Here is a 12,810-nt window from a genome sequence, read left to right as displayed (position 1 = left end):
GAAGGTGGTATCTCACTGCACTTGGGGCACCAGTGCGGCACTGCGGGGTTCGAAAGATTACTCAACAAAATTTCAGAGATAAAGAACAAATTTTCTTACATTTTGTGTATTTTGTTGTCTTCTAAGTCATACTTTGACGTAATATCTAAACTAGAGTTCGGCGACCTCATACCTCCATGAAAATTTAGAGTTTTCGTAAATTTCAGGCAATTGACCAACACATTAACATAATTCATGCATGGTGTTGTTCATCATTGACTAACGTACGCATGTCACAATTATAAATTTCCATTATTGATCATAAAGCGGTTTTGAATTTTTACATAAATTATGCAAACAAGTTCCTCATTACCATATTTGGTATATGCTTATATTCCACCTATCATAATTAACATGTGTTACGTGTATTGAGGTCCAGTTATTGAAAATAATGGAACTATACAATCTCCTCATTAATTATGCAAATTAAGTCCTCATTTGCATAACATGCATATCATTATGAACATCTTTGCCTAAGCTACCTGCATGCCTAAAATGCAGGCAATCCGTCGTTCCTTTCTGCAGTTATCCGCTTTGGAGTGTCTTGACAAAAACGCCCCTGCAGTTCCACAATTAAATGTCAGGGGACTGAAACTTGCCCCACTTTGTCATGACGCTAAAAGCTATCTACCACTTAAATGTCACGACCATATCACGTCAGTGACAAGAGATACATTGAAAAAACTGCTATGATAGAATATTCTCATTAATTATGCAAATGTATTCCTGATTTGCATAATTAGTATCTTATCTTGTACAACATTGTCTAAGGTACCTACATACCAAAAATCATGAAAATTCGTTGTTCCCTTCTTGAGTTATCCTCGTCAGAAGTTTTTGATAAAAATGCCCCTGCTATCCCCAAACTAAACGCTAAGGGGCCCAAACTTATGTCATTTCTTCCTGAGCACAAGAGCTATCTAACACTAAAAAATCGTGACCATAGCATGTTCAGAACACCGAAATAGCAAAACCGGAAGTTGCGCTGCAGTACCAAGGGGAGTCGCTAGGGGGCCCAAAATCTAATCATTTCCAGCTATTGTCACACACTACCAACACACCAAGTATGAAACCAATCCACCCAGCCGTTCTTGAGTTATCTTGTTTACACACACACACACACACACACAAACACACAGACACACAAACGCGGGGTAAAATATAACCTCCATGACATTTCATGGAGGTAATTATAAACGAATCGGCAAAAGTAACACAACAGTGCGGCAGTGAACGGACCCCGTAGTGCCGCACCAGTGCCCCAAGTGCAGTGAGATATCACCTTGAGTGATCACCCTAGTGTTCTGTCATCCTCCACTCCAGGGTTGTAGCCAGCACCCGTCCTTCCGTCCTTTGACGGACAAAAATCAATATGTTAAGATATAATAAGACTGTCTCCCTTGTGTAATTTTTCACCAAAACAGATGCTGTCGAACAACTTAGTCTACCAGCAAAATTTTCACTCCAAAATGCAGGAAATAGTCTAGATATCAAAATTTTCAAGGCAAGTATGCTCCCCCGGACCCCCACCTTGAGCGCTTGATAGAATTCAAAATCAAGGGGACAGAATATGATTTCAGGCTGGCTACAACCCTGCTCCACTCTAATCATCAAAAGGCCACCCACAACCTGTCATCTGGCATCTTCCAGTCATTATCTGCACTTTGTGGCTACCATTAGAACGTTATGCAGAACCACTAATTGCACACCTGATGATAAACCTCTCTAGTGAGAGGGATTAAGAGAAACAGACTGTGGCATAAAACAGAGAGCACATATGAGACAAGGGAGAGATTAACTGTGTAATACATCCATTTGAGGTAATACATTTCAGCTTGGACAACCTTGTCTGCTACGCACCAGAACGGCAGTATATCTTACCCCACCCTGCTGTGACTTGTACATGTTTGGATTGCATGTTCACTTTATGGAACATATGGTGAGATTACAGCATACGCTATCATCCTCGATAATAGATTGCGAAGCTATGAACCATAGACTCTTTGAGTAACGTTGCATAAGCCACACAGAGCTTACTAAATTACTAATTCTGCGGTATAAAATCTATCTTGATACTATGTTATGTCAAACATATGGCTTGTAGTGATACACTTCTACTTACTTTAGGAAGTTTGACAAAAATTGTATTCATTCCTTAATATTATTAATAGTATCACTCTATGAGTAACATTGACAATAAGAAGATAACAGCATTGCACAAAATGGGAAATGAAAAACAGGTAAAACATGCTTGCACAAAAGGTAACACAGTTCATTGAATTTTTTTGCAACACTTTTTTCACCCTTATCTTTTACTGGTTTTCAGAGCACACTCAAAGTTGTTGATATGTTTTCAGCTATGCTAATTTTCTTCTGTACATTACTACTGGGTATTTTGCGACCTACTGAATAATATTGCATGAACCTATGAAAAGAAAACCCCATTGGAGTTGAGAGGTTACCAGTAGTCTTCTGAGGGTTAACACTTTCATATACGTTAGTAGATAGCCACTGATACCAAACCTTTATCTAACCTACTTCTACTCTGCAAATACAAACCTACACCCACAGATTCTCATTAAGATTACACTTTGAAGGCACTTGAGTGGTAATACAGAGCACAGATTGTAGCTGAGTGTCTCTCTTTATGGAGAGGTTAATACCTGTGGGAGTTGTAGTTTGGCCTATCAAAGCCATTCTGTCCCACATGATACTGTAAATTCATTTATTTTTGTGGTGGTTTAATTTCCTTGAAGGAGGAAAAAACAGGTTTTTGTTGTTTTGAATTCATGATTGAAACAATACTGTATGTGTAGTACATTAACTATACATGGTAGACATATTTTCGGTGTCATGGATTTGTGGACGTCACATCAAAGATAAAACCAATGCGAAAGTTTCAAAATCTAGAGCAACACAGTTGATCACTGTCACACACAGTGATTAAGTCTTGGAGTTTTCACAATCATTTTCTATCAGTTTCACTGACAATATCATGCAAAGACCCTCAGTATACATGTAATTATGCTAATGGCACTTGCAAGAAACTCTCCAAATGTTATTCCCCTCTCATGAAAATTATACGTAATATCATGTCTTTAAATTCAAAGACCATTCAACAGTATGACCTGTAACCCACTACTAAATACAGAGTTGACCCAAGGACGTTATATCAGACGTCCTTGGTTGACCCCATTAACAAATTAATCCTATTATGAGTGTAGTGAGTTGGCACTTTTGAATTCTTTTACAAAAACCATAGCAAACATATAAAACTTCCCAAACAAACTGTGCTACAAGACCCAGGTTATCTTTTTGTTGACCTTAGCAGCAGATTCTCAGCCCTCAACATTACTTCTAATATTTCATCTACTTTGTCCAGGCCTGGCTCTATTTATTTGTATTACTGAAAAATTGAATGAGACGATTCAAAAAGGTTTGTATGACTATGAGTGTACTAGGTTCATTTCCCGTAGTAGTAGTTTGCGGGCACAAACGGCATCTTGGACACCTGTGCTGGGACCTGCTTCCCGCGCACCTCAAGTTTCAGAGGTGTGCCGGCCTTGGCGAACGCTGTTTGCACGTATCCCATGGCAACGTTCTCCTTTAGCGATGGGGAGGGGCAACCACTGGTCACAACACCTGGAACACATAGAGGTGTGCAGATTAGTGGATAAACATTCTCCTACGCAAAGGCGAAACAGAGTCGTCAGAGAGACTCCATCTGTTTTCACCTCTGCTTGCCTGAGGTTAATATATGGGTACCGGTGGCGTCGCCACAAACCAGCTGCCAGCCAATCAGAGAACAGGCGATGAGAGAGCTTTAAACAGGAAAAAGCTGTCCCGCAATGGCCGCTGGGAAGCTATCAGCCAATCATTTTACGTATTACCATGGCTCTGTTTGCTCACCATGCCGACGCCCGATCCCCAACGGCTGACTGCCCATATAAGGGTAAGCTCATTAATATTCATAAGCAAGGCACCCCTAATAACCGAATACTGTGGCTGAGTTGTCAGGGGTGATATCATAGGCTTTGCCGTGATTGTCAACCCTGAGTGTGAGGATGGGATAAACCAACCACCGAAAAGTGAGTTACAATGGTCTCAGGAAATTTTTAAAACAGTTTTCTACATTTACATTTGTACCGTTCATTGTTAGAGATACTCTTACACGCAGTTGTGATTAAAATGTGGAGCTTGTATTCTTTTCGTTTGCTGGATTGCAGGTTTTTTCTTCTATGCAAAATTGTTTCTGCAAATGTATTGAATTTGAAGATCTGATGTTTAAGGACTTTCTGAATTAAGGGTAGTAATGATAGAAAGATGAGCCTGGAGACAAAATCTCTATCTTCAAGGCTATCTTGTCTCCCCAATATCCTGGAGACTTAAGAAAGAATAAGTCTTGAACACAAGGATGTGTACTATGTAAAGAACTACTTTAAATGCAGAGCATGCAAGTTCTGAATACTGTAACTGCTTGTCCATGTAACATGCGACAGTTTACAACAGCCCAGTGCAACATCACATGTATAGAGATGCATGGACAGCCGTCCCAAAATTTGTCAAACCGACTTTGCTGCAAATGAGGTCACAGGACTTCCCTGCTTGGTACTCAATACAGCTCGCTACGACAAGATTGCAGCCTGATCTCTTGAACTGCCACAGACCAAACGTGTACAGTCACTGGTATATCTGCATGCTCTACGCATCGCTCAATTTTTGTGGGGCTCATGAAATCATGACCTTGTAGAGCCAAAGCTTTCCTAGCGGACCGGCTTTCCGCCGGCTTCAAAGGTGGAGCGTTCGGGAAGATTGATTTCTGGCAAACTGCCTCCATCTCGCTGTCATTACGGCCGGCAGGAGGAATGTCAGGTTCATTGTCGAGAAATTAGATTTCCGATGGCGAAGCTGACATGCACCGAATCATCATGACTTTCCCTTTTATGCTGCTAATGTTTCTTTTTTTCTGGTCCTGAATATGAATCAATACTATCAATCATTCCTTTCTTAAACTTGAACTGGCCTTCTTTGCCTATCCCTAAGGCCACACCAATTTAATTTCTTGGTTCACAGATTTTTTCATAAAAAATATGGAGCGAGAGGGCGAAATAAAAATAAAACTTGTAAAATGGTTGGGGTAAAGGTAACAACTAATCCAAAACATAAAGAAAAAAAGTTTTCAGCTTGAAAAAAGTACAAAAACACTATTATTGTACAGTAACAGCACCTGTACCCACACTTTAAGGAGCTTATAATATAAAGGCCAATTTGCTACACCAGAAAGTTGGTGAATGGCTTCATTAATGGTGAAAATTTGCTGAGTGGTAATTTTTATTTTTATTTTTTTTTTTCGAAAAAATAGGAGCGAGCGAATCCATGAACCAAGAAATTAAATTGGTGTGGCCTAAGTGTTACAGTTTGGGACTTAACATCAATCATCTTTAAGTGTGTTCTGTTGTACCTAGGACAGCTCTATGACTCTAATCTAGACTAAATAAAAAAAATGAAACTACATTCTAATAACATGTAGCTTTGTTGCATTTGTTAGCACACATGGTGTAACAATTCCCAATATACCTACAAACTCTCTTTTTGTCAATTGATACTAACCTTCAAAATAGCCATTTCAAAATGCCACAATACAATTTTATGGTTCGCAACAGGACATAACATAACAATGCCTATATGGCCATCTTAAAACATAAAGAGCTTCCCTTTACAACAACATCAATACTCCAAGTTGAAGATAAACTTTTACGAGTCTCCTTGCCAGAAGAACAATAAAGGCCTTCATGACTTTTACCTCGAGCAGGAGGCCAGTTCGCCCATTGATTTTTAGGGTACTGAAGTTTTCCCTTATGAATTATTGAAAGTACAGAAGGATCTTCATCAGACATCTCTGCCCTAGGGAGACACTAACATGAAATGGTGCTGCACAGAGGAAAGTGGTTTCCCTACATGTGAGATAAGCTCAGAGGTAATGGTTATACAGTCCACAGGAGTGTGGACTCTTAATAGCCGTCTTCACCCGGAGGTGACCATAGAAAATTTAACCCTTAATCATCTCAGACGTAGTGCATTCCTCAGTTGTGGGAGAAAATCTGAAGTGAAACTTCTTGACAGTTTGGGAGCATGTAGGATTTGGGCACCTACATACGTAATTGGTATATTGGTTATGGGTTTAGACTTAGGAGCTTTGTGCCAGGTCATACCAAAGACTTGATAAATGGTACACATACTGTTTTCTGTGCTAAGTACTCATAGCCAGCTTATGAGAAAGAGTACAGGAGTTGAACACACATCACTACCATTTGACTAGCCCCCTGCTGTACTGGCCTGTGCAGCCCAAGGGCCAGGGCTCTAGTCAGTGTCTGTTTTTCCGTCCATTGACGGAAATTTGCTGCATGTGACGGAAAAAATTTTAAAACGACGGACAAAAATCCTTGGTGGAAGCTACAGGCGGCTTGGGGACGCCGATCACGGCCGTAAAAGCCACACACTGTTTGTTTTGCTATTGTTATTATTGTTGACAAAGTGTGTCGGTGCCCTTTCGCATACAATAATCTCATTAAAAAAACGTTTATCAAGGTCTCAGTTCAGTCTCTCTAACTCCTGGAATATTGTTTTCGCGACAATGGGAATTGGCTGATGGAAAGAAATTTCAAGCTGGCTAGAGCCCTGCCAAGGGCTATAAAAATAGAGATGGTCACTGCCACTGCCAAAAAACAATGGAAGGGTGGGAAGGATTTTACCTATGACTAAGTTAACTAACTTAACATTTGTACTAAAGGTGTTAGATGGCAGAAAGGTGTTTAAAGCTTTGCAGCTGCTTTGTGATTCACAGTAAGGTTGAAGATTTTTAAGATGGCTAAAAGTTTATGTCAGTACGGATGTCATCCATGTACATGTAATCAAATCAACATGGTCTTATTGTTTAACACTAGAACCTATGTGCTAAGTCACTGTGCTAAAAGTCAGTAATGCCCCGGGTGAAATGAAATGAACTGTGGTGGAAGTTTATCAAATGATATCAACAGCATACATCAGAATGGCATCATGACAAAAACAGGACATTTCACTTATTACCATTGGAAGGTCATAAATTACAGACAGTTATCTTTGTCATCTATATGTCATGGTCGAGACTACAATCTGAGGTAGAGATTCCGATTGGAGTTGTCTCGGTGATTGCAATCTCTATCCTGACATATAAATCAAAATATATAAAAATTGTATACCATGAACTAGAACAAGGCATTTCACTTTGACGGTCATACATTGCAGTATCTACATATCATGATCTATATGTCATGGTAGAGATTCCGATTGGAGTCTGTCTCGGTGATTGCAATCTCTAATCTGACATATAAATCAAAATACATCAGAATAGTATACCATGTGAACTAAAATAAGGCATATCACTTATTAGCATTGCAGCATAATACATATATGTCAAGAAGGGGATTGCAATTTGGCAGAATTGCTGAGTCCCCAACCAGATCTAGAGCCTCTGTCAAGATGCTGGCGGACTGTGATTCTGCCAGATTGCAATCCCTACACTGACACATATATCATAGAACCAAACTTAAAGTTACATATATACCACTATGAAAAACACACACACTGGGTCACCTTTTCCCTGCTGCCTAGCCCTGTAATCTAAATGTATCATCAGGTACCAGTAAAGAGGTTAAGGTACACCTGGTCAGCACCTGAACCTAAACTATTTGACAAAGTAACTTGTGGTCTTCAATGATGACGAAAAAAAACTAAAGATTAACAGAATGTTTATCTATAGATCATTTATCATACAGGTTCAACTGCATACAGACAACCAATCAAATGTGGCACTGATTTCAATGACCATAGAATTTTTTCAACATTTTTCAATGCTAAATTTTCATCTTTGTGGTAGGGACAACATGTTTTACAAACAAAATAAGTCACAATGTCAGAATTTAAGTCTATTCACAGCAGGTACAGTACTGGTACATTGATGTTCTAGTATTTTGGACCAGTACCTAAATGACTTTTACAGTACTGTACAGTTATTGGATACCATTGCACATCCCTACTGTAGTCACAAGCTTAGTGCCCATAAGACTACCTCAGCAGGCATAAGGTAAACTTCCATCACTTATGACCTGTGATCACACAGCCAGGCAAACTTGGCACCATCAAGTACAATATTGCATTAATGTACTTAGTGGGTGAGCATATCATTTGCTGGCAATCTACCAAATTGTCACACATGGGCACTAATTTCTTGAGAGGTGCCTAATTTATCACATTATGTGGTTACAGCGGCGAGACAATGTTGGCAAATGAAATCAACACAGTGCCACAAAAACAAACAACTTCAGTCTTTTCTACAAGATATGGCATGCTACTCTTAAACAATATTTAGCTTGCTTTGTTCCTTTTTGCTTGATAGAGAATACTGGAAACACAACTTTGTGTATGCTTCAATGCTTAAGTAGAGTAAGAATTACAATATGTATGTATGCTTGATAACCATGCTACTCTTAAACAATATTTAGCAATGCTTTGTTCCTTTTGGTCTGATGGGATGCATGATAGAGAATACTGGAAACACAACTTTGTGTATGCTTCAACGCTTTAATAGAGTAAGAATTACAATATGTATGTATGCTTGATAACTTTCAAAAGGTGTACAATATACATGATCAGGCAAACTTCAAACCTCACGCTTTATTGGTATCACCCAAAAATGGAAGTGGTGTGATCAGAAACACTGGTCACTTGTCATATTTCCATTGCTTCTAAATCATGAGATACAACTATTATTTCAGCACCATGTGCAGCACCCATCTAACAACTAGTATAATAATGACAGGGGAGTTATGTGGTTGGGGTTGTAGACTTAGAATCTAGCGGATCTGTGTTAAAATCCCTAACAGGCCCCAGTGTTGTGCCTTTGGATAAGGCATTTTACGCCTATTTTGCCGCTCAGCTCTTGACAGTGAAAATGAGTACCTGTATGTAGCTAGAGTAAGGGATGTCTTCTTGGATACAATGTAAAGCCAAAGGTCCTGTGTTTGAGGAGAGCCACACTTAAAGCATCACAATGAGCCCATGAGTTGATCAACACAGCTAATATATATATAATTGTACAAAATTGGCACGTTATGCCCACAGGCCGTTGACCAGATATGCGGAACAAACAAACGAACCAAATCTTTACGCAAAAGCTGAGCACATTGATAACCAACAAAGTCAGTGCATTTATAAATTTGAACTTTGATGGAAGCTGAAGGTGATCCAGACTGTTGGAGCGGACGGGAAATAATGTGATGTGTAAATGCCAGGGTTTACCATTATTTACCACTCTCCTGCACTCAGAATGAATTATACTTCCCTGGAGAACTGTACAGGGTTACTAAATACAAATTACAAGAGCTGCACCAAAACCGAAGATGCATCGCTGCCCATTCTGTGAGTAATTCAGCAACTTCACAACACTCTGTCATCTTAGGTTCCCTGTATACCTGTTTTGACCTTCAGGAGATGTTGGATGACTACCTACTGCCTATTAATAGCCGTGCTTATTTGCTGGTTACTGCAGCGTGATTCAGAAACTTCCCAATACCCTATAATCTTATGTTCCCCGTATACTGTAAATGTAGACACTTTCCCGGAGGTTTAATGTTCGCAGTTTCTGCGACCTGCTGCTTCACTGCGAACTTAAAACCGCCGCGAACATTTTTCCATGGCAGTAAGAGACTACAGTGCATGGTGCTACCGCGAACTTAAAACCACCGCGAAAAGTCCTTTTTCTGCTACCGGGAAATTCAATCCCCGCGAACTTAAATGCATTTTACAGTACAGTCAAACCTGCCCGAGCGACCACCTCTTCTCAGCGACCACCTGGCCATTTCGACCGCTTTTTCTCGGTCCCGATTTTTTTTCCCATTGACTTAAGCATTAAGCGACCTTTACTCAACGACCACCTGGCCAACGCGACCGCGACCGGCCCAAATTGGGACCCATAACGACCGCATAATTTTCAAAATTGAGGTTTTCATCGATTTTTGATGATAACTAGCGCGATTTTGTGCCGAAATCGTTGTCAGAAAATCCGAATTTATAATTAGTTGTTATAGAATTTTTTTTAAAAATCTATATCATAATAAAGTGAACGAATGCTGAAACGTATATAGCCTCATACTTTTTTAAGAAACATCTGTGTAGCTCATACCTTTTTAAGGAAGATCTGTACGTGTGAGTGCTTTTGTCCAACTGTACTGTATACATTCACCCGTGGGTAAGTACGCTATCGGGACGTACGAGGGGCGTGCAATAAGTAATGGTTCTGACCCACTTCCAGTTGTCTGATCTAAATGAAATTTTGTATGTGTAATAATTCATATCTCTATGGGTTATGTTGCAAAAGACAGCTCTGAACTAATTGTGGTTTCTGATTTACTGGTGTTTGAACTTAGTCAGGTGCGAAATGGACCAGGTGTGAAATGGAACCAGTTGAGTGTCGCGCAGTGATCCGGTTTTTGTATTTGAAAGGACGCACACCAAAGAAGACTTTTGATGAAATAAATGAAACTTATGGTGATGATGCCCCATCATATGACCTTGTAAAACGCTGGCATCCTGAATTCAAACGTGGCTGGAAGTCTGTGGAAACAGCTCCCAGACCTGGTCGTCCCTCTTGTGCCATTGATGAGGCATCAGTTGGAGGACCAACCTGGGGTGTCCTACAAAATCGGTGTCCAGAGCTGCATCAAACGATGGGAGAAATGCATAACTCTGGGTGATTCCTATGAAGAGAAAGAATAATAACTGTGCCAAGTTTCATTAATCTCCTGCTATGGGAAATGGGTCAGGACCATTACTAATTGCACGCCCCTCGTACCGGGCATCGAATTCAAAAGGTGCACCGTAGTTATTTCAGATCAAGAACATAGCGACGCATAAAGGCTTTTTTGGTAGTTAACTGACAGCATCAAAGTTCCCTTACTGTCTAAAACGGTAGTGTACAAATACTTGAGCTTTAAAACACTGTATCGTATAAAAACTCGATAAAAGCTTGGGGTTAAATTTACAATTTACAGTGTGCGTGTTGTATTTGACATTAAAGACCTCGCTTCTTTGTGTGCGTGCAGTGTGCTTGCTTTTGCCCTTAAACACAACGGAAACCATTTATACTTTGCATCAGGCATGTTTTGAGTCGATACTCTTCTCAGCGACCACCTGTCCAAATCGACCGCTTTTGTCCGGTCCCCCGGGTGGTCGACTTGGGCAGGTTTGACTGTACCTGTTCTGACCTTCAAGAGATGTTGGATGACTACCCTACTGCCTTTTAACAGCCGTGCTTTCTCGGTGGTTACTGAAGGCAGCCAAGTGCACCCCGCTGTGAGGGAATTGCCTGATAGGGAGTTGGGATAGAACCCCCATTAGGAGACCCTCCGAAGTGTTACAGATCCGTAACCACAAATTAATCACCCTTCTTACATCAAACACTGGGACACGTCAATCTGATGGCGGTAACTGGTGCGAACCATGACTGCTCTTAATTGTTTGTCATTCTTAGTTACTGTACCTTTGTTCTTTGATTAATACGCACGACAAAACAAATTTGTACACTGGCAAAACTTTCTAATAGGATTACATGTATATATAACAGTGTGTCTTTAAAAAGAGACACTTCCATTTAATAGTATTAATTCAATAGCGTTGTCAAGTAAAGATTAACAAAATATATCCCAAATTCATTATTTACCGCTAAAGTTTGTACAAGTTCATCTTTGTACAAATTTTCCTCATGAAACTCTGATGCAATTTTTCTTGCCCCATTATTATCCTCTTGATGCTTTCCTTCCCATTTAACATGGTTCCCAACGATCCTTCTCAGTCTTTTCCAAAGGCCAAATTCTGTTGAGTCAAAATAACTTGACTCTTCAATAACCTATTTCAAACGATTGCATTATACATGTAGCTTTGTACCTCTGAGTCTCCACTTTGAAAGGCCTTTCTATACTTCTTTAATAGCTTCAGCCTTTTACTTTCAATTCCTAAAGGAGGTATAATCTTTTGCCTGGACCAAAATGGAAACCTGACCTTTCCTTAATCACTTGTTCTATACCCATAACTCCACCGACAACCCTTCAATAAAGATCCTGTGCACTTGTGAAACAGCTGAGTAGCCAAGCATGATGGGAGGTCAGCTCCAAGGTCAAACCAACATTGGACCAATCAAAATGGTTCCTAGGGATCAAGTCAAGGACAAATCCAACCTCCAACCTGCTGAATTGTGTTGAAAGCAGGAGCAATTTGGAGGCGTGGTGTTGATTTTGGAATCCTGAAGAGTTTGAGTGACAGTAGAGGAATGTATGTGCAGAATTTCCAATTTTAAATGGGAAACAAAACTGTTTTGAAATTGATATTCTCACCAATTTTAACATCAACAAAGACGGTTCCGAAACTGCATTGATCATAGCAAATTTGCAAGATCACTTCTATTTTAAAACTGGCAAAGTCACCAAATTCAAAATCAGTTACCGGTTTTAAACGAAAAAGATTATGCACAAGTCCCTTTCTCCTGTTCTTCTGTAAACCCTAGTCTGTCATGTGATCTCCTGCTAAGACAATTAACTTCAGACAAGGAAACAAACAGCTCGGACACAGCTGAGTGATTCCCTGACGTTCCGTTAAAATCCATTATGGATATTGCCACCCTGGTGCAATATGTCCAGCGAGTTAAAACATGTACTATTGATGTTACGACCTCCCCAGGGT

General features: G+C 40.0%; 1 protein-coding gene across 1 annotated transcript in view; it reads right to left on the bottom strand.

Annotated features, from left to right (window-relative positions):
- Positions 1-1,827: 1,827 nt before the first annotated feature.
- LOC118415317 (aminomethyltransferase, mitochondrial-like) overlaps positions 1,828-12,810 on the bottom strand; it is a 57,245-nt gene continuing 46,262 nt past the window's right edge. The window contains exon 8 of the mRNA XM_035819823.1: positions 1,828-3,681. Coding sequence (XP_035675716.1) covers positions 3,503-3,681 — 179 coding nt within the window. The 3' untranslated portion in view covers positions 1,828-3,502. The remainder of the gene's footprint in view (positions 3,682-12,810) is intronic.

The sequence above is a fragment of the Branchiostoma floridae genome, chromosome 5 (assembly GCF_000003815.2).
Source record: "Branchiostoma floridae strain S238N-H82 chromosome 5, Bfl_VNyyK, whole genome shotgun sequence".
Taxonomy (NCBI): domain Eukaryota; kingdom Metazoa; phylum Chordata; class Leptocardii; order Amphioxiformes; family Branchiostomatidae; genus Branchiostoma; species Branchiostoma floridae.
This window is presented reverse-complemented; position numbering and strand designations above follow the sequence as displayed.